At 46.4% G+C, this 22,289-nt stretch overlaps 1 protein-coding gene across 1 annotated transcript in view; it reads left to right on the top strand.

The window, feature by feature from the left end:
• carm1 (coactivator-associated arginine methyltransferase 1) overlaps positions 1 to 3,661 on the top strand; it is a 29,435-nt gene extending 25,774 nt beyond the window's left edge. Inside the window, exons 14-16 of the mRNA XM_038308438.1 lie at positions 387 to 464; positions 1,936 to 2,004; positions 2,086 to 3,661. Of these exons, the coding sequence (XP_038164366.1) occupies positions 387 to 464; positions 1,936 to 2,004; positions 2,086 to 2,225 (287 nt within the window). The 3' untranslated portion in view covers positions 2,226 to 3,661. The remainder of the gene's footprint in view (positions 1 to 386; positions 465 to 1,935; positions 2,005 to 2,085) is intronic.
• Positions 3,662 to 22,289: the final 18,628 nt, after the last annotated feature.

Genomic DNA, 22,289 nt, shown 5'->3' with positions numbered 1-22,289 from the left:
AAACGATAAACCGATTACTGAATTAGTTGACAGTTATATCAATAATCGATGAAGTCGATTCATTGTTTCAGCTCTGGTCTCTAACGCATCAGACTGGAGTCCAAAGGAGGACGGAGGTGTTTGAGTTTCTGAAGGCTGTTATTGGGACCCAGAGGGTGGATCTGGACCTCTCTGATGATCATGTGATTGTTCTCCCTCCTGGGTTGGTGCTAAAGGAAAAAAAAACAGAGAACCTCTGGCAGTAATAACTATAGAAGTCAGCCTGTCTGAAGTTGGACCCTGAAACCTTTGATTCCACCTTAAATCTAATAAAAAGGCTGTTTTAGTCCCTGGTGAAGTTAATTCTACGGTAAACGCTAACATGTCTGTTTTCTCTGTCTTATCAGGGATGCCAACAGCTTATGACCTCAGCACAGTCATCGGCAGCGGCCCAGCGGCGTCCCACAACAACCTCATCCCTCTAGGTACGAAGCTGGGTCTCTGATGGCGGGAGACGGGGAAGCCGCTCTTTGGGTCCAAGAAGCTTTTTCAATTCAAAATGTCAGAAATAGCATTGAGTTTAAGGCTTTATAGAATGGACCAAAACAAAGGCTTGTTTTTGTTTAGAAAACATGCAAACAGACGAACGGGTCCATCCCTTGGGAATGGAGGTCGTTTGGCTTCCTTTGTTCTGTTCTGTTAGAGGTGACGGGGATGAGGGGGTTAAAGTCCACCCACAGTGGACGGTTAGACTCTGATGCAGCGATGCGGTCTGAATGTGCCGCTGCGTCTGATCTGACCGACCTGATGCAGACTATAACGATGAGGGAGGGACCAGGAGCTCTACCTTTTTGCAGGACTGGAAAAAACCCGCCCTCTCCACTTTAAAAAAAAAGAAGAAAAGGAAAAAATATACATTCCCAACCCTGTATCCGTGCCAGAGAGGGAACATTTATTAAACGTGTGCGAGAGCGTGCACAAGCCCATTTCTCCTCATGCACGCTGCTTAAAAGTTGCTGTTTGCATTACTCATACAAGCTTACATTCAAATAGATGTGCAATTTTTCCAATATATCAGTTAGCCCAGTGGTAAGAGCAAATGGGGACGAGCGCATTAATATATCAGAATGATTGACAACTAGAAGGACCACTTATTTAGATGATCCACCCAAAAAAAACATCCTTCACTATACTTAAATTAGTGATGGTTAATGAGATGTCTTGAAGCGTTTTTTTGTCTCATTGCCAAACTGTATTGATTCTGAATACTGACACCTGCTGGACATTTAGGAAACTACAGGCAGCTTATTTCACAGACTGAACTGAATTGATTTCTTCATCTAAGTTTTTGTAGGTTATATTATATTTCATATCTATGTTTAAATTGAAAATATCTGATATTTTTAGATGCAGCAAATGTGAAAATTTAGGGGAAAATGTGAATGAAAATGCTTGTGGACTAGGATTTTAAATATTTTAAAACAATGAGTTCAGTAAAAACGGTAAATAAACTAAGAGTCAATTTGAAATGAACTTTAATTCAGATAAGTTCAGTGATCACTGAAAGGAAAATGATGAAACAACGAGAAAATAAAAACGACTGAAACGTTCCTGTTCCGTTTTAGGCTCCAAAATCTTTGATCATTCTAATGATAAACCGCAAAAGATCAGACATGCATCATGTTAACAGAAACGTTTTTAAACGTAGTTTAGTTAGTCAGTCGGTTAGAAACGACTCGTGTATCGGTCACATGACTTCCTAGAAACGCCACGCCGTGTGTTTTTCTCTATGGGCTCCACACATGAACCGACACATCGGTGTTACTGGACCCATCGCTACCTTTAATGCTACGCTAGCTCATGCTACACAGGTTACCCTGGAAGTGTTGGTGTGTGGGTTGCCGTGGCAACCATAGCTTTGAAAAGTGTGTACTGATTGTGTCCTCTGGCCTGCAGTCAACACGGGGATCGTAAACCACACCCACTCCAGGATGGGCTCCATCATGAGCACAGGAATAGTTCAAGGTACCCCACCCCCACCACAGAGCACCTGGGAGGGCGTCACGCCCGGCACTTCTGACCCCAGCGCTTTGTTCTCTGTTTCAGGAGCCACGACGGGTCAGTCGGGCCCCAGCAGCAGCGGTACTTACTACCCCATCACCAACCAGTTCACCATGGGGGGCGCCGCCATCTCCATGGCCTCCCCCATGGTCATCCCCAGCAACACCATGCATTATGGAAGTTAAGATGAAGACCCGGTAAAGACCTGTTGACCCTCCCCGCATGACAGGACCCCCCCTTTCCCCCCTCCTCTCCTCATGGACACTCAACCAAAACCAGGAAACCAAAACCAGTGCTGTGCTGGCATTTCCCCGACCTGTTCCCAGTTCAGTCCACCACTGGGAAAACTGCTGAACGTCCCTCTATCCGTCCACTCTCGTCTCCTCCCAGTGGAGCTCTTAGTCTCATCCATCCACTCTTCCTCCGTTTTTGTTCGACCCTTTAAGCGTTTGAGTTTTGGCTCCAAACGGCATCATTCCGTTCGCTCGGCGCCACTCGCCTCTGTACAGCTGGACCCCGTCTGATCCACAACCTCATCTTCCTGTTTACATCGTGGCTCCGCCCATCATCCCTTCTAAGAAGCACCGTGATGAAGGACGCTTCATGGAAGATCAGGGTCCCTTCCATGCTGGGTAAAGAATTTGGCTCCGTTGGAAGTTTTACCGTCTCTTCAGAAACGCAGATGAACTGGAAGCTGCTTCATCTTCCTCTAGATTCAGCGTTTAGGTAGAGACTTTATGTTCGCATCAAATTCACAAAGTTTACATTCAGTGTAGTTTTCATTTTATCAGCCAACATGAAACAACAACCTGCACTTTTTAATCCACAGCAGCAAAAATTCTTAAACGATCCGACTGCCGTTAAGGTTAGAGAAGCTTCAGGGTTTGAGTGAAGTTAGAGAAACTCTGCATGGAAGGTGATCGCTGCTGGAACATCAGGTCCTCCACATCTGCTCTTACCTTAGAGGACGCCGCAGCTTCATCCAGTTAGTGGGAAAAAGGCAGAGAGCGAAGCAGCCGACTGGAACCATGGCTGAAGTGGCGGCTCCTCTGCCCCACCCCCCACCCCCCCAAGACTCAAAAACAGACTGGTGTCGCCAGGCCTTGGAGACATATGCCCTTGGACATATCGCCGTCTGCACAGCCTCCACCCACATCCACGATTATCAGCAGAGGAAGGAGACGGAGCGACACTTTTATGCATAACTTCCAGTGTCACAACTATCAGAACTTGATTTTGCAAGTTTTAGGAGAGCTTAGGAAAAATGTCTCTTAGTAGGAACTATTTTTGTTGAATAATTTTTTTTTGTTTTTGTTATTTTTTTTCTCTTTCACAAGAAAACAGAAAAAAAGGAGAAAAAAAAGAAATTAAATGTGGAGATGTTCCAACCCACCCTGGAATCCTGGAATGTTGTAGTGTTTTAGTGTCCTCTTTGTAAGATAGACGCAGCTGATGTTTTCCATGTGGTAGTTAGCCCTATAGTCATACTGTCCCTCTCATGGTGAAATCATGCTCCTCTGTACTCCAACGGTGGCGTCCGCTGTTGATCATGGAACAGTGTAAAGGATTACTGTCATGTGTGTTTTGACCAACGAGAAATAACATCTTTGACCCTGTCTGACACTGACTCTTCTGCTCCAGACATCAGAAGCCCCCCTTTACGTTTATTCTCCCACAGTAGAGAAAACAGGGGATCAGTATGAGAATAAATATTTAAAAGTTTAGCTGTAGTCTCCTCTTAGGGGAAAAACACTGCAGGCATTGATCAGAAAAGGCACATTCAGGACGGGGCGGGGCAATTAATTACATTTGAAATATAATCGCAGTTTAGAAAAACGCAGTTTCCAAATTCAATTAGTTTATTTCTATAGCGCCAAGAAACACGTCATCTCAAGGCACTTTCCAGTTCACCAGATCATCCAGTCAGATTTATTGAAAGTTTTCTAAGGAAAATCCAGCTGATTGCATCAACTCACTGACTCTTCAGGAATCTCTCACACTAAGCATGCTTGTAGCGACAGTGGAGAGGAAAAACTCCCTTTGAACAGGAAGAAACCTCCAGCAGAACCAGGCTCAGTGTGAGCGGCCATCTGCTGAGGCCGACTGGTGTTCAAGGAGACAGAAGCAGACATAGAAAAAGAAGCATAGATACAAAAGGCAACTGTCAACCAGCTCCACAGGCGGCCCCGTCCAGGAAACACACAGCCAGGCAGACGAGCTCCGAGCCAGCTCCCATGTCAGAGGATGAAGAGAGCACATCCAGTTAGTCACAGTCAGAGAAACAGGACTACACTGGATAACAGGCCGATCTCCAGCATCTAGAAACAAAGGTGTTGATGGCAGCAGCACAGCTGATATTTCTCTCCAGGATGGAGTCACAGCCAAACAGGAACAGACCAGATGAAGCTACTATGAGAAAAAGCAGAGAGAGCAGAACATTAGAGATTGAACTAACAGATTCTGCAGAGTGGGAGAATAGAGATAGAATGAAGAAAAAAAGGGGCCCTATGTCCTCCAGCAGTCTAAGCCTATAGCAGCATAACTAGAGAGATAGCTCAGGATAACCTGAGTCTCTCTATAAGCTAAAAACACTGCAAGCGTTGATCAGAAAAGGCACATACAGATTGCGGCTGTGCATTTTAAAACATTTGCAAAATAATCACAATTTAGAAAAATGCAATTTTCATATCACAGACTATTTTAGTCACATTACATTGATCAAGAAATGTCTTTAAGTGGCAGTAATTAAGGTAAGACTGGTCCCACAGAAGGTAAGTGCGCTGCAGCAGGCATGCAGATCCGTGCAGGACAGTATAAGCAACTTTTTTTCCACTGGAAGTTCGCAGTAAATTGTTGCATCAATGGGTTCTGAAAAGGCAAGCTTTCAAGGTCATGGATGAACTAAAACCCTTTAAGAAAACATTACAGGCTTACGCTTGGTGCAAAGGGAAATCACAATAATATACACTCACCGGCAACTTTATTAGGTACACCTGTGCAACTGCTCGTTAACACTTAATTTCTAAGCAGCCAATCACATGGCATCAACTCAGTGCATTTAGGCATGTAGACATGGTCAAGACAATCTCCTGCAGTTCACACCGAGCATCAGTATGGGGAAGAAAGGTGATCTGAGTGACTTTGAACGTGGCATGATTGTTGGTGCCAGAAGGGCTGGTCTGAGTATTTCAGAAACTGCTGATCTACTGGGATTTTCACGCACAACCATCTCTAGGGTTTACAGAGAATGGTCCGAAAAAGAAAAAACATCCAGTGAGCGGCAGTTCTGTGGGCGGAAATGCCTTGTTGATGCCAGAGGTCAGAGGAGAATGGCCAGACTGGTTCGAGCTGATAGAAGGGCAACAGTGACTCAAATAACCACCCGTTACAACCAAGGTGGGCAGAAGAGCATCTCTGAACGCACAGTACGTGGAACTTTGAGGCAGATGGGCTACAGCAGCAGAAGACCACACCGGGTGCCACTCCTTTCAGCTAATAACAGGAAGCAGGCTACAATTTGCACAAACTCATCGAAATTGGACAACAGAAGATTGGAAAAACGTTGCCTGGTCTGATGAGTCTCGATTTCTGCTGCGACATTCGGATGGTAGGGTCAGAATTTGGCGTCTACAACATGAAAGCATGGATCCATCCTGCCTTGTATCAACGGTTCAGGCTGATGGTGGTGGTGTCATGGTGTGGGGAATATTTTCTTGGCACTCTTTGGGCCCCTTGGTACCTATTGAGCATCGTTGCAACGCCACAGCCTACCTGAGTATTGTTGCTGACCATGTCCCTCCCTTTATGACCACAATGTACCCAACTTCTGATGGCTACTTTCAGCAGGATAATGCGCCATGTCATAAAGCTGGAATCATCTCAGACTGGTTTCTTGAACATGACAATGAGTTCACTGTACTCAAATGGCCTCCACAGTCACCAGATCTCAATCCAATAGAGCATCTTTGGGATGTGGTGGAACGGGAGATTCGCATCATGGATGTGCAGCCGACAAATCTGCGGCAACTGTGTGATGCCATCATGTCAATATGGACCAAACTCCCTGAGGAATGCTTCCAGCACCTTGTTGAATCTATGCCACGAAGAATTGAGGCAGTTCTGAAGGGTAAGGGGGTCCCACCCGTTACTAGCATGGGGTACCTAATAAAGTGGCTGGTGAGTGTGTATATGTATAATTAAAAATTTCAATTTAGATTTTTTTTTTTGCCAAATCGTTTGGCCCTAATTCTGTTCGAGAAAGATTTTGAGCAAGAAGCTTAAGAAAAAGAGCTCTATCTTAAATCAATTCCAGCTGTAAGCCACTAAATATGTTAATATGAACAAACCCATAAAGATAAGCGAATCAGAGGCAGAGAAACAGGATCTGTGGTACCAGACTGTTTTTTTCTCCATGCATCCTTTGACCTCACAGACGATGGACTGCTGGGCAGAGGTTGTGTTGATTGTTGGTGTCTGAGAACAGGTGGAGAAAGCATCTGAGCTGCTACAGCTGCAGAAAAGCACAGGGTCGCATCCTGTAAGCCTCAGCCACAATGTCTGGCTACAACCACAGGAGCTCCACTGACTGGTCAACATGATGGAGCCATGCTTCAGACTGGTGGAGTAATGATGTCTCCTGACATCCACCATCATCAGATTTCAGTCCAGTAGAGAACCTCTGGGATGTGGTGAGCTGCTTCATACATGTGCTGCTAACAAAGCACAGAAGCTGAAGGTCTGTTGGTTTTACCCAGAACCTCCACTGTGTCTCACCTACTTGATTCAGGGTCACCATCTATTTCATTTGTTACTGAAGCAGCAAACTGGTTCCAACATAGCGACATGGTAAGGAGGCCTGGGAAGGATCCAGTTCCCTTTGGATCAGAATATACGAGTTCTGGAGTAATTCTGAATGAGAACAGATTAGAGGATTTATCTATGAAGCAAAAACCAAGGGTTGTATCCATGGAAACGCTTGTCAAACATCAGTCAGTCTCAGCCATCTGCTCAACAGGAAGTTTAGGAGGAGCATTTCTGTTAGGCAGGGGCGGATTTAGGAAATTTGGGGCCCTATGCACAGACAGACGGGGGGCCCCCTGAATGGAGAAGACAACTCATAGAACAGACCCATTCATTTTTTCCCAGCACTAAGCTCACTTAGCTGATTGCTCCTTCCTGTGTTTCCAAAAAGTCCAAAGTAAATAACCCAGTCCTTCTTTTCACTGTAGACAAGCCATGATCTGCTTATCTGTTCTCCATTTTTCATTTGGATGAAATAATAGCTGCATGAATCATGACAGCAGACAAGATAGAGGAGAGCAGGACGCGGGGTTACCAATCTACTCGCTCTGGAGAGCAGAGTTCGCTGCTTTTAGATGTTGTCTCCAAAGTCTCCAGTAGCAGAAAAAAGTCTCTAGATTTGGCGCTAGGAGCTTTTTAGAAATCAAAGTGCTAGAGGGGTCTGAAAAGTGGCTAAATATAGCGACTAAAGCGCTAAGTTGGCAACACTGCTCTTTGCATGGTTTGTTTTCAAATGGTTTGCTGCTGTCTGTTTGGACCTTTCTGAACATGTGCAGCAAATGGACTGATCCAATATGGTGGACACTGAGGGGGGGGCTGAGACACACTTAATATTATAAATGTTCTGATGCTATTTTAGCCAAAGGATTTTTATCAAAAACATAATTAATGTGCACAAATAAGGAATAGTTGTATTAACCATACATGGCAACAGTTTTATGGGGCCCTCAGGAACTTGGGGCCCTAGGGAATTGCCTAGTATTGCCTGATGGTAAATCCCCCCCTGATGTTAGGCACTCTAGTCCTTCCTAATCAGCCAGTTACCGTCCAACCCTGAGCCATATGGGTTTGTCCAAGCAAAATACACACTTTTTGCAAATTCATTTTGTTTTTAACCCAAATCCCCTGAAACAAATCCTCTAAAATGAGGCTTCATTAATGCTACGTTCAGACCGCATGCGACAGAAGCAGGAAAAAGGTTCCTGTTGCTTCATCTTTGATGCTTCTGAAGCGCGTCCAGTTTTTTTTCCCTTTTCAGGCCGATTTTCCAGTCATGTGAGACTTTTTCGATCGGGCCGACTTTCAGCCTGATGGTGAGTAGTGTAGTGTACAAAGGCCGATCAGCCTCCTGATCAGGAATCGTGAGATCAGGAGAAATTCAGTCGGCTTCGTAAGTTGGTCGTAGGCAAACAAGGACTCTTCTTCCTCTTCTACTCGTTTGGCTTCCAGATAGACGAGTCCGAGTAGCGCCATCTCACTGCGGAGCTGAGTCCCACCTGGTTTTTAGACGTACAGTGTGAGCAGGTAGATCGCATCAGAGCGTCGTGTCGCACAGCGTGAGAACAAACATGGTGAGTTGAGAACTTTTAAACCCTGCGGTTTGGTCTAACAGTGTGAGCTGTAGCTGCGTTCAATGATTGAAAAATATCTTACAATGTATGCCCGGCTTAAAGTGTGTCCAGATGCTTTGCTGCAGCTTTGCTATATCTGCAGATAGGAGTGGGTAAAAAAAGTTTTAATGTTTTTAAATGAGAAAATCAGCCTTAAAACATCATACGTGTAGTCAGTTTATCAAGGTTACGATTCTACCTTCAAATATTTCACTGTTGGACCAACATGAAACCCTCGTACACCGGCGGCGCGCTGTCACTGGGAATCCCCTTCAACAGTTGTATCAGCCCCTTCACATCCTGGGTTTTCTGCTGCTGCTGGAAGTAGATGCTAGCATTTTTTCAGGTATGTAGTACAACCAGCAGACACCAGGGTAATAAAAGCATAGCAACATATTTTGCCTGCAGGTTTCAACATTTTAAGTTAATTTAGGCGTTAAACTGTTTCTGCATCAGCAGTGCTGTGTCTGTCTCCCTGCCAGCTACCAGGTCAGCTTCTCTGATTGATGTGACGCGTCCAGCAGCAAAAGTTAAATTTTTCCAACTTCAGCAGCTGCTGCTTCTGCAGCGTGTCATACGCGTCAGATACTGATGAGGCGCAGCTTCACATGCATCAAGATGCGCTGCTCCTGTTGCTTTAACCCTATAATGCCAAATGTATCGTATTTGATACATACGGTTTCTGAAATGTTTTGCGTCTGACACCTTTTGCATAATTTAATGGTAAAAACTTTGCTCAAAATCCTATTGTACACAATAAGATATACCTGATAACAGCCGGCAGAAGACTACACAAAAAATAACCTTGACTTATCGCATAGTAATAAATTATTAATATCCAAAATGTATTTGTTTTTTCTTTTTACATGTTTTGTTAAAAGGCAAAATAAGGACTTCAAACCAAAAAAAAGGTAATTTACTGTTTTGTTTTATTCTTGGATCGGGCTTTAAAGGGTTAAAACGTGCTGCAGGACCATTGATGCTCGTCAACCATTGACTTTGCATGTAAACCAGCTGCTTCGGTCTGAACGTAGCATAAGTTCTCCCTTTAGTCCATATTACACTTATGGTTCTGTAAAGTACACGTCAAATTGTAGTTTAACCAAGTAATAACATACATCCGTGACAGAAAGTATATCTTCATTAACCTGAATAAAGAAGATATCTATGCAAAAATACCATTACCTTCCTTTCACATTTGTCATTCAAACTTTTAATATCCTTATATTCATTATTACAGAACTGAACTTGCTTATTAGTTGTTTTAATCTAACTATTGTCAAACCTGAAATGTTATTTACTAAGCTGCACATACCAGGCGTTCTTCAGCTACTTAAACTGTTATTAAACCACCAACACACAAAAAAATTCTGCTCAATTCCTGTCCTTTGCAGCTTCCCTAGAAAATCCCTGATGGCCTTCAGCCATAGTTCATTATTATTACGCAACAAATATGTGATGCTGGTCAAACTGGGACTACAGGAAAGATGAAGAGGCTCATTCATCCATCCATTTATCCCATAACGGCGCCTATCTTCGGCAGCCCACAGGCGAGATGTAGAGTACATCCTGGAGAGATCGCCAGCGTAGATGAAGAGGCTCACATTTAAAAAATAAAAAAAAAACGAGAGCTATGGATTAGGGGTGTGGGAAATAATCGTTTTGGCGATATATCGTGATATTCGGCTGCCCAATATAATATCGATTTTTCACTTCTTAGTATCGATTTTCAAAAAAAAAAATTGTTACATAAAACATTGATGGGAAAATGGGCTACCTCTGCACCACCACTCTGGCAGAAAGCGCTGTGGAGCCCTTTAAATGTGCGTGCAGCACCAAATCTGTATTTGAGGCAGTCACAGTGGAAGAAAACCCCAAACCACATGGATAATAATACCTTATCAATATTTTCTGATGAAAATATACAGCACTTGCTGTTTTATCTCATTTGATTTTGATAGCTGGGGAAAATATGGCAATATATAGTGATACTGCAATATCGTGATAATATCATATCGTGACCCAAGTATCGCAACATGTATCGAATCGCAACACTCATGCCAATACTCACCTCTACTATGGATAAGTATTTAGTGGACTGATAAGACAAGAGACATCTGAGTATAGCTGCATTTCAGAGAATGAACTTCATTCCAGTGCTTGGTGTGGTGGCAGGTTAATGGTCTGGGACGCCATGGTAGCTTTAGGCTTACTTTGCTATTTAAAACCATGACATGGACATCAGATTTGGCCTAACAGTAATAGCTATTCAGAATGTCCCTACTTTCCATAATGGGTCCTTGATTGGTCCCCTAAAATTCCTTTTTAAACATCAATCTTTGTTCTAAAATATTCTGATGAATTTTCCCAGTCATCCAGGTCATAGTCATTCCGTAAAAGTTCAAAAAATATCCACTGGACTTGGTTTCCACGATTTGAAGACATTTCTCCACCTTTCCAGGAAGCTTTCTCAATTCAAATGTCTGGATCCGCAGTGAGTTTTGAGGACCAGAATGTTCACATTCTGGATAAAGAAAATAGGTGGTTTGAGAGGCGTGAAGGAAGCCATCTATGTTGAGAGAGAAAAACCAAACTCAGATTCCAGCTTCCAAAAACTTACAATTCAGTTATAGAGCTGATCCCTTCCAGATATCACCACACACCCGAACCCAACACATGGGAACAAAGTACCTCCCCTCTTTAGCCACTGAACAATACATCCTAATGACCGACCCTTAACAATCAGACAGGTTTCAGATATTACAGGCTAGCAATGGAACCAAACGACCCACTCATCGGTTCCATTTGCATGTTTCCAAGCAATAAACGGCTTTGTCTATATAAAGCCTCAAACTCACTGCGGATCCAGACATTTGAATTGAGAAAGCTTCCTGGAGGCGAAGCGAAACGTCTTCAAACCTTGGAAACCAAGTCCAGTGGATTGTTGTTTTTTTTACTGTTATGGAAGTTCTAAAATATTCTTCCTGTCATGATTTGTGGACATTAAGGTCTAAAGAGAAGCATCATCTCCTGGTCAGACCGTGTAATTCAGTGTTGGAGGAGACAGTAAAAAATATGCCTGTCCAGGAGAAGGAGGAGGTCACAGCAGCGGCTGGAAGTTGGCTGCCATTCGTCTGGCCTTTGACTGGGAAGGAGCATTTTAATGGCTGCCATACAACCACTGATCCAAACCACAGCAGCAGCTGATTGGTCGATTCAAAGACCTGTTCTGGGTGATAGTACAGTCCTGTTTGAGTCTCAATTCAACCCACACATGCTGGTTAATACCTACATGTCACTAACCAGGGATCCTAGTAGTGCTTTGCCACCATCTAGTGTTCAGTATGTGTACTACAAGTGAAGTGCATCCTCCAGAGCAAGGTATTTTAACCCTGGTTCTCAGGGCCCCCCTGCCACTACATCTTTGAGGTGAGTGTCTGCCTCCAAACACCTGACCTGAGTGAACAGGTAATCAACAGCCAATTGCAGCATTTGATGCAATCATGTGAATCAGATGTAAATTCATAAATAAATTGAACTTTTTTGATCTCACAATGGAGAAATGAACTCTGCATTTAAATCAGCCCCTTGGGGGAACAGTGGGCAGCACCCGGGGAGCAATCAGAGGTTAAGGGTCCTGCTCAGAGACCCAGAGTGGCAGTCTGTGTCGACCTCACAACCTCAGGATTCAAAGCCCTATGCCCTAACTAGGCCGCCACTCCCCTGGATGTGTCATGATGGATCAAAGGAGCAAGCCCATATGCAGAACACACACGGAGGAGGCAGGGAAAAAGTTCAAATGTTTATTAAAATTCTGAACACGAGAGAATAAACAAGTTCTGAGACTGTTTCACTGAAGTCTTGACTGGTACCGGAGACTGTTGGTTAGCAGAGTTCATGAGAAGCTAAGCATCTAGCTTCAGGCTTAGCATGGCAGACCTTGATCTGAGCTTCAGGCTCACTGCAGAGAACAACAGGGAATATCCACATAGGATTATTCAGGCTGATTCCACATAGGAACCTTCAGGTAAACTCCACATAGAAATCTTCAGGTTAAATCCACATAGGAATCTTCAGGTTGGCTCACCACGGCAGATTAGCAGGTTAAGCTCACCTAGAGCTTCAGGCTAGAGACTGGGTTCCAGTGAGGCAGCTCATCAAGAGCATCAGACTAGCGACAGGTTTCCAAACTAAGATCAACACTGCGGCGTGGGAGCAAGGACTGGCAGGAGCTTATAAAGGGGAAGTCTCCTGATGAGAAGATGCATGACAGGTGTGCTGGAAGGTTCCAGCCCTAGGAGACCCATGGCGCACTCTGCTGGAGACAGGGGGTAATCTCCAGATCCCAACAGTAACTCCAGCCCTAAAAGACAATAACACAGAGTAGAAGAGGATCCTCGGCGCCCTCTGGTGGGCAAGCCTGAGGATCCAAACAGTGCCCCCCCCTCAAGGGCGGATACCAGACGCCCTCTGAAAAGGTCCAAAAAATAAACAAAAAACAACCCACCCAGGGCGGGCGGAGGGGGCACTAGGGCGAGGAGGGCCAGGAACAACAAAAAACAGAGTCCAGAAAACAAAAAACAACCCACCCAGAGTGGGCGAAGGGGGAAACAGGCCAGGAGGGCAAAAGCAAAAACAGAGTCCAGAACATAAAACGATCCACTTACGGTGGATGAAAACAAAAGAAAACCCAGACGATTTCTTGGGCAACGTCTCAGGTGGCCGGTCATGGGACCAGCAGCGGGACAAGAGTCTCAGGTGGCCGGCCGAGGGACCGGCAGCGAGACAGAGTCTCAGGTGGCCGGCCGACGGACCGGCAGCAGGACAGAGTCTCAGGTGGCCGGCCGAGGGACCGGCAGCGGAGGCGTAGCAGATGCTCAGGAGGCCGACCGTTGGGATGGAGGCAAGGCCGATTCTCAGGGGGCCTACCGCTGGGCCGGAGGCGAGACAGATGCTCAGGAGGCTGACGCTCCGGAGGCCTACCGCGGAGCTGAAGACGAAGCAGCGTCTTAGGGGGACCACCGCCGGGCCGGAGGCATGGCAGAGGTTCTGGAGACCGGCCGAGGATCCGGCAATGGAGCAGAGTCTTAGGTGGCCGGCTGCGGGGTCGGTTGCGAAGCTGACGCTCTGGGGGTCTGCCGCGGGGCCGGAGGCGAAGCTGACGCTCCGGGGGTCTGCCGCGGGGCCGGAGGCGAAGCTGACGCTCTGGGGGCCGGCCGCGGGGCCGGAGGCGAAGCAGCTTCTCAGGAGGATGACGCCCAAACTTCCGTAGGTACCCCCACGGGGTACCGTCCCCTCTTCGGCAGCTCAGGAACAGGCTCAGTAGCGACCGCCGACTGTGGCTCTGGAGGAGGCTCTGAGGAGACCGCCGACTGCGGCTCTAGAACAGGGTCTGAGGAGCCCACCGACTGCAGTTCCTGGACTGGAACAGGGGAGCCCGCCGATTGCGGCTCCGGGACTGGAAAAGGGGAGCCCCCCGATTGCGGCTCCCGGTCAGGAACAGGGGAGCCCGCCGATTGCGGCTCCCAGTCAGGAACAGGGGAGCCCGCCGACTGCGGCTCCGGGTCAGGAACAGAGGGGACCACCGACTGTGGTTCAGGAACAGGCTCGTAGGAGACCGCCACCTGCGGCTCCTGGACAGGAACTGAGGAGCCCGCCGATTGCGGCTCCACATCTGGAACAGAGAAGACCACCGACTGTGGTTCCGGAACAGGCTCGTAGGAGACCGCCACCTGCGGCTCCTGGACAGGAACTGAGGAGCTCGCCGATTGCGGCTCCCCATCTGGAACAGGGAAGACCACCGACTGTGGCTCTTCATCAGGAACAGGGAAGACCACTGGCTGTGGCTCCACCTCAGGAACAGGAGAAACCACCGACTGTGGCTCCACCTCAGGAACTGGAGAGGCCACCGACTGTGGCTCCACCTCAGGAACTGGAGAGGCCACCGACTGTGGCTCCACCTCAGGAACTGGAGAGACCACCGACTGTGGCTCCACCTCAGGAACTGGAGAGACCACCGACTGTGGCTCCACCTCAGGAACTGGAGAAACCACCGACTGTGGTTCCACCTCAGGAACTGGAGAGACCACCGACTGTGGCTCCACCTCAGGAACTGGAGAGACCACCAACTGTGGCTCCACCTCAGGAACAGGGGAAGCCACGGACTGTGGCTCCGTCTCAGGAACAGGGGAAACCACCCATGGAGGCACATGTTCAGTCTCTGAGGTGGCTTGAAGCGTCTGTAGAGGGCTCTTGGCGGTTTGTGGCACCTGCTGAGAGGCTCTTGGAGGCATATTTTCACCAACTCCAAACTCTGAAGCCCTCTTAAGTTTAAGCTCGGGGTCTCTGGACGGCATAGGGCAGACTCAGGGGTCTCTGGACGGCACAGAGCAGACTCAGGGGTTTCTAGACGGCACAGGGCTGACCCAGGGGTCTCTAGACGGCACAGAGCAGACTCAGGGGTTTCTAGACGGCACAGAGCTGACTCAGGGGTCTCTAGACGGCACAGAGCTGACCCAGGGGTCTCTAGACGGCACAGAGCTGACTCGGGGGTCTCTGGACGGCACAGGGCAGACTCAGGGGTCTCTGGACGGCACAGAGCAGACTCAGGGGTTTCTAGACGGCACAGAGCTGACTCAGGGGTCTCTAGACGGCACAGAGCTGACCCAGGGGTCTCTAGGCGGCACAGAGCTGACTCAGGGGTCTCTGGACGGCACAGGGCAGACTCAGGGGTCTCTGGACGGCACAGAGCAGACTCAGGGGTTTCTAGACGGCACAGAGCAGACTCAGGGGTCTCTGGACGGCACAGGGCAGACTCAGGGGTCTCTGGACGGCACAGGGCAGACTCAGGGGTCTCTGGACGGCACAGAGCAGACTCAGGGGTCTCTGGACGGCACAGGGCAGACTCAGGGGTCTCTGGACGGCACAGGGCAGACTCAGGGGTCTCTGGACGGCACAGAGCAGACTCAGGGGTTTCTAGACGGCACAGAGCTGACCCAGGGGTCTCTAGACGGCACAGAGCTGACTTAAGGCGATGCCGTTTCTTACGCCGAGGGGTCTTTGGAGCTAAGCTAACAGGTTTTCTGACAGAATCTGGCAACAAATTAACCGGTTGAAAAATAAGAGTTCCAGAACGGATTACTGATTCAGTGGCTAGGGAATCGGGCATGGGAACAGGTTCAGGAACGAAAGTGACAGGTTCAGGTGTCTGATCAGGCTGGCGGGCTGGGTTCTGACCAGAAAGGAAGATTATATCTTTACTAGGAAATTAGGTCACTGCCGGTGACCTAGGAAGCGGAAGTGGATTCGGAGCAGGACGTGCCGCTGACGTGGCGTTAGCATTAACCAAGTAGCTAGCGAATGTTTGATTCCATGTAACTCACGGAGGGTTTGTGCATTTCCATGGATCTGAGCGTCCCGTTCCTCAATCCACCGACAGAGGTGATCTGCTGGGCTTTGTGTTTGGCCGCAGTGTTCTGTCATGATGGATCAAAGGAGCAAGCCCATATGCAGAACACACACGGAGGAGGCAGGGAACTTTATTAAAAGTTCTGAACATGAGATCGTAAACAAGTTCTGAGACTGGTTCACTGAAGTCTTGACTGGGACCGGAGACTGTTGGTTAGCAGAGTTCATGAGAAGCTAAGCGTCTAGCTTCAGGCTTAGCATGGCAGACCTTGATCTGAGCTTCCAGCTCACTGCAGAGAACAACAGGGAATATCCACATAGGATTCTTCAGGCTGATTCCACATAGGAACCTTCAGGTAAACTCCACATAGAAGTTTTCAGGTTAAATCCACATAGGAATCTTCAGGTTGGCTCACCAGGGCAGATTAGCAGGTTAAGCTCACCTAGAGCTTCAGGCCAGAGACAGGGTTCCAGTGAGGCAGCTCATCCAGAGCTTCAGACTTGTGACAGGTTTCCAAACTAAGATCAACACTGCGGCGTGGGAGCAAGGTCTGGCAGGAGCTTATAAAGGGGAAGTCTTGTTGTGTATTAATCTGCACTAATCATAAGATAAAATAAAGTTAATGTTTTATAAGTTTAAAGTTGTTTTCACAAATGAGAAAAACAGAGCAGTTCAAGGCTAAGAGGAGAAAAACAGAGAGCAGTGAGTGTGTGTAGTTACTGCGCCTGGCTCAGAGGAGTGAGGTTTGCAGGACAACGCAGGGTAGAGGCCTCTTAGTGATAAGAAAAGCGCCCGCAATAAAAATGAAATATTTGACATCCCAAGGTAGTCCAGATCAGCAAAAATCTGACCATACAAAGGAGGTGTTATTTTCAGAGCACATGGAGCAGTAATGATCCCACAAAGGGTGAGAAGACGAAGGGGGAGCAGTATGGTCGTCTGACGTGACCTGAAGCAAGAGCTGTAATGTTTTTGACTAAACCGTCATAAGTTTCTGATTTGAATGCACCAGATGTTTTCATGGCCTGAGAGAGTGCTCTCACAAGAATGAGATGTGTATATGAATGTCTCAGTGTTTTGCAGATAAATATCAATGTGACCTTTACCAATGACTGAAATATGTTCTGAAGGGGGTTTTTTCACCGATAAAGAAATGTATAAAAGGGAGCTGGTTTCACCATTTGTCAGCTTCGGCTCACCAGCTCTGTGTAAATATGTAGTGTTTAGCAATAAACACTGGACCCGGACTCAGCTGCCATCTGTCTGAATTTTTTGATCTTTGTCTGAGACTTTTTCTGCTTTTTAAGAACTTTGAATTTTTATAAAACTTAGCTTCAATTTTAAGTCGTCAAGAAGAGAATTATAGGACGACAGTCTCCTGATGAGAAGATGCATGACAGGTGTGCTGGAAGGTTCCAGCCATAGGAGACCCATGGCGCACTCTGCTGGAGACAGAGGGTAATCTCCAGATCCCAACAGTAACTCCAGCCCTAAAAGACAATAACACAGAGCAGAAGAGGATCCTCGGCGCCCTCTGGTGGGCAAGCCTGAGGATCCCAACAGGATGTACGTAGAGACACATCTAAAACATGGACAGTGGGCCATGAGGACCAGGGTTAGGAAACCCTGCTCTAAGTCTTTGACTGATAAACTGTTTGTTTGATTAGAAGGATCCCCATTAGCTACAGCTATACTGCAGCTATCCTTCCTGAGGTCCTGAAAAATATATACATAAAAAAAAAGAATACAACAAGTAAATGAAAGGGAAAGAAAAGAAAATACAAATACAATATATACACATTTCAACAGCCTCATGCGGGCATAAAGTATACACAAATATAAAAAAACATTCTACACTTACACCTGTAAATATACCTACACATATACATACCTATATGCACACAAATATAAATGAATATAACATTTAATTATATCATTATGATTGATGCTATTTTAGATATAATTTAAATTTGTTGACATTATTAGCAAGCAGGACATGTTTTTGTTCCATTCTTTCATACCTCTAAACACAACAGTTTTTATGGCATTTGTTCTCAGTGTGGGTAAAGTGAATTTACCTTTAGTTGCATGTCCAGTACTGAAAGAAAGATGCCTGAACAAAACTGAGGGAAATTCTGAATTACAAATATTTCTTATGAAAACTAACAATGAATACAACAATCTATCTTCAACCAACAACCAATTAAGATCTTTGTGCATTAATGTTATATTTCTCCTGTAGCTGCACCTGAGTGCTACACGAGCAACTCTATTCTGTATGAGTTGTAATTTATTCATGTAGTTTGGCATTTGACCAAACTGCTGGGCAATAGTCGAGGTATATCAATATTAGTGCTTTCATTGCATAATTCCTAAAGTTTGAATTTAGAAATTTGCATATCTTCTCATAATGGACAAACCTCTTGCTATTTTTGCAATAATATTAAATGTATGTAATCTGAGGTAAGTTAAGCAATAAAATGTGGATTGTTTTATTGATGAAAACACAAAACCTCTGATTAAAATCTAATGTTATTCGTAATGTTGGGCTGTAGACTTTGGCTGCACAGTGATGCAGAATGCTGCAGCTGCAGCCTTGGTGCAAGAATGTCCTGGATTTCACTCCCGGTCTAGGGTCCGGTTGCAGTCTAGGGTCCGGTTGCATGGAATATGAATGTTCTTCCTGTGCATGTTTAGGTTCTCTGATTTGTTCTTAGGTGTGTTTGTATTAGTTTTCCTGGGAGGGACAGGTGACCTGTTCACTGAGTACTCTGCCTTTTGCTCAAAGACTGCTGGAGAAAGGCGACTGCACTTGAAAAAAAGTGAAATCTAGATAAGTCATTGTTTCTTAAAATTTTTGGGAAATGTTTCCACTTATAGTAGAATTATAAACATTCTAGGTTAACTTAACGGATTATTTATGAATAAGTGAAATTAAATACACTTTTTTTCTAACTGAAAAAATCCACAGAATTGTGTGTATTTGGCCATATATGAAATAGGAACATTTCTGTTTTTTTGTTGCAGCGAGATAACCTCCCCCTGGGACTGTGCAGCACAGTAATTCTGCTTCTTTTAGTTGTAAACAAAACCCTGATAACAATGATAGGATGAATTATTTATGCTTCTGTTTGACCAAGCATAATTCAGTTTATTTCTATAGCTCCAATTCACATCATGTCATCTTAAGGCACTTTCCAGTTCACCAGATCATCCAGTCACATTGATTCAAAGTTTTCTATCTAAGGAAAACCAGCTGATTGCATCGACTCATTGACTCTTCAGCAATCCCTCACACTAAGCATGCTTGTAGCGACAGTGGAGAGGAAAAACTCCCTTTGAACAGGAAGAAACCTCCAGCAGAACCAGGTTCAGTGTGAGCGGCCATCTGCTGAGGCCAACTGGGGTTCAAGGAGACAGAAGCAGACATAGAAAAAGAAGCTGTAAAAGGCGGCCCTGTCTGTTCAGCTTGATAGGATGAATACTTACTAGCATATAAACATCTTTCAATTTAGTAGGACAGGACTCCATACTCGCAAAAAAATTCCAGCTGTAAATGTAGACAAAACAAATATGTTTGACAAAAGTAGTTTTTTCTTAGATAGAAAACTTTGAACCTTTGGTACCTTTTATTAAAAAAACGACTGCAGAGTCAGGCAGCCACTTATTTACTGTGTGATGGAAGACAAGATCAATTCAGAGTTTAGGACTTAAATCTAAGTTTGTTAATCCTGCTTTGTGAAACAGAAGAATTTTTGTCACGATCACTGAATCTAGGAGCGGCCATTTTTGTCCACATAGTAACCCCTCCCTCCTGCCATCTTCCAGCAGTGACATCACGGTGCGGTAAGCCTAGCGCCATTCTCCCCGCTTTCCAAGCTAAATCAATGGGAACTACTAGACACATCTGCAATCAACAACAATTATTGAAGATTTCCAGAGGACTTCACCATTGAAATTCACCAGAGCTATAGTGAAACTGACAATGCCCACGTGCATGGCAGCTGGATGCTGGAATACATCGGGTAAAAGAGAAAAAAAGAGTTATTCCACCTTTCTGATTCCTGATCCTCCACGGACGGGTTGGTCGTTGGATCGCCAACTTGAAGAGGGAGGATTTGCCATCGAACTTCTGGCCAGAGAAAAAACCCGTAATATGTAGCCAACATTTGGAAGAAGAATGTTTTCAAGATGACTTGGATAATAGCGCGTTGTGACAAACACCAGATACAGCACTGGGACTTGATCAACAGCCGATACCGCACCGTGACGTCACTAACCAGTAGGTGGCAGTAGTGTTCTTTGAGAAATATGGATGCCTCCAGTAAAGCACATTCACATGAAAATTACTCTTAATTAAAAACACTGATCATTTATTGAACAATATGGAATCATTTCACAGTGAAAGTACTTTCAGAAGTTTGAATTCTGAATATGAACGGACTTTTCCTTTAACACTGTCTCTCTATTATTAAAAAATTATTATTTATGATACTTTTGCCTTTCTACGGTGCCACTGTATACCTTTCCCACAGGACTATCTATGAAAACTGGCCTTTGGCTAATTTTGCAATGTTACAGATGTACTGATGTAAATATGCATGTGTCAACGTATTAGAAAGCTACTCGGTCCAGTTATACCCATAGGTGGATTAATGACCGGGCCTACCGGGCCCAGGCCCAGGGGGCCAGAGGCCCCAAGGGGCCAGGCCAACTTGGCCCCGCGGCCGCGACCCAAGCAAAACTACTTTTGCAAAAATAATAATCTTAGGCCCCAAGGGGCCAGGCCAACTTGGCCCCTCGGCCACGATCCATAGAGGGTAAGAGGCCCCAAGGGGCCATGATCCATAGAGGGTAAGAGGCCCCTAGGGGCCAGGTCAACTTGGCCCTGCGGTCACGACCCACAGAGGGCCTGAGGTCCTAAGGGGTCAGGCCAACTTGGCCCCGCGGCCATGATCCATAGAGGGTAAGAGGCCCCAAGGGGTCAGGCCAACATGGCCCCGCGGCCATGATCCATAGACGGTCAGAGGCCCCAAGGGGCCAGGCCAACTTGGCCCCGCGGCCACGATCCATAGACGGTCAGAGGCCCCAAGTTGCCAGGCCAACTTGGCCCCGCGGCCACGATCCATAGAGGGTCAGAGGCCCCAGGGGGCCAGGTCAACTTGACCCCGCGGCCACAATCCATAGACGGTCAGAGGCCCCAAGGGGCCAGGCCAACTTGGCCCCGCGGCCACAACCCACAGAAGGCCAGAGGCCCCAAAGGGCCAGGCCAACTTGGCCCCGCGGCCGCAAGCCACAGAAGGCCAGAGGCCCCAAGGGGCCAGGCCAACTTGGCCCCGCAGCCACGACCCACAGAAGGCCAGAAGCCCCAAAGGGCCAGGCCAACTTGGCCCCGCGGCCGCAAGCCACAGACGGTCAGAGGCCCCAAGGGGCAAGGTCAACTTGGCCCCGCGGCCGTGACCCACAGAGGGCCTGAGGTCCTAAGGGGTCAGGCCAACTTGGCCCCGCGGCCATGATCCATAGAGGGCCAGAGGCCCCGAGGGGTCAGGCCAACTTGGCCCCGATCCATAGAGGGTCAGAGGCCCCAAGGGGCCAGGCCAACTTGGCCCCGCGGCCACGACCCACAGAGGCCCCAAGGGGCCAGGCAAAATTGGCCCCGCGGCCATGATCCACAGAGGGCCAGAGGCTCTTAATCATTATTATCAAAGCTAATTCTCAAATTGGATGGATCACACAACCTCACTCACATATTCTATATCAATTATTAAAGGTTGTTTCTGAATTTTGATCACAGAACATAATGCAAATATTCTTGATTGATTGACAAAGCTCATTCTCAAATTTTGATTACACAACCTTACTCTGACAAATTATCATTATCAAAAAGCTCTATCTCGAATTTGGATCAAAGAATCTCACTCAAGTATTCTTAGCTGTGCCCCTCCCCCATCGAGTCTTTCATAAACCGGTCTGTTCTTTTAGAATCTCCTCATTTGGTATTTTGAACTCGTGAGAGACTGCTCAAAATTTGGTTTCCTTTCCCTCAGTTCAGACTCAGAGATAATTTGAAATCATTCAACAAGAAGTTTAACGCGCGCACACACACACACACACACACACACACTTGAGTTGAGCATTACTTGGAAATTCTTATATTTTCCATTTTTGTCATGATAGAAAAGAACGACTCAGGATCAGAGCAACCACGGAGACAGACAGTTAGTTTTAACTGGTTTATTGTAAAGTGCTGGTAGACAGGTGATGACTGGTTTGGTATCTTCTGGCCTGCTTGGAGGGCGAAGGAGGTGGTCAGAAACAGCCTGTGGCAGTAAGAATGTGGAGAGCTCAAAACTCACAGAGTGGGAGGCTTGCCCGAAGCCAGGGGGGGTGAAGTCTGTGGTCCGGTGCAATCCAGCGGTTCCCTCAGTCTC

The sequence above is a fragment of the Cyprinodon tularosa genome, unplaced genomic scaffold (assembly GCF_016077235.1).
Source record: "Cyprinodon tularosa strain WSP-4 unplaced genomic scaffold, ASM1607723v1 ctg637, whole genome shotgun sequence".
NCBI lineage: Eukaryota > Metazoa > Chordata > Actinopteri > Cyprinodontiformes > Cyprinodontidae > Cyprinodon > Cyprinodon tularosa.
The sequence above is the reverse complement of the archived record's forward strand: the minus strand, read 5'-3'. Positions and strand labels throughout refer to the sequence as shown.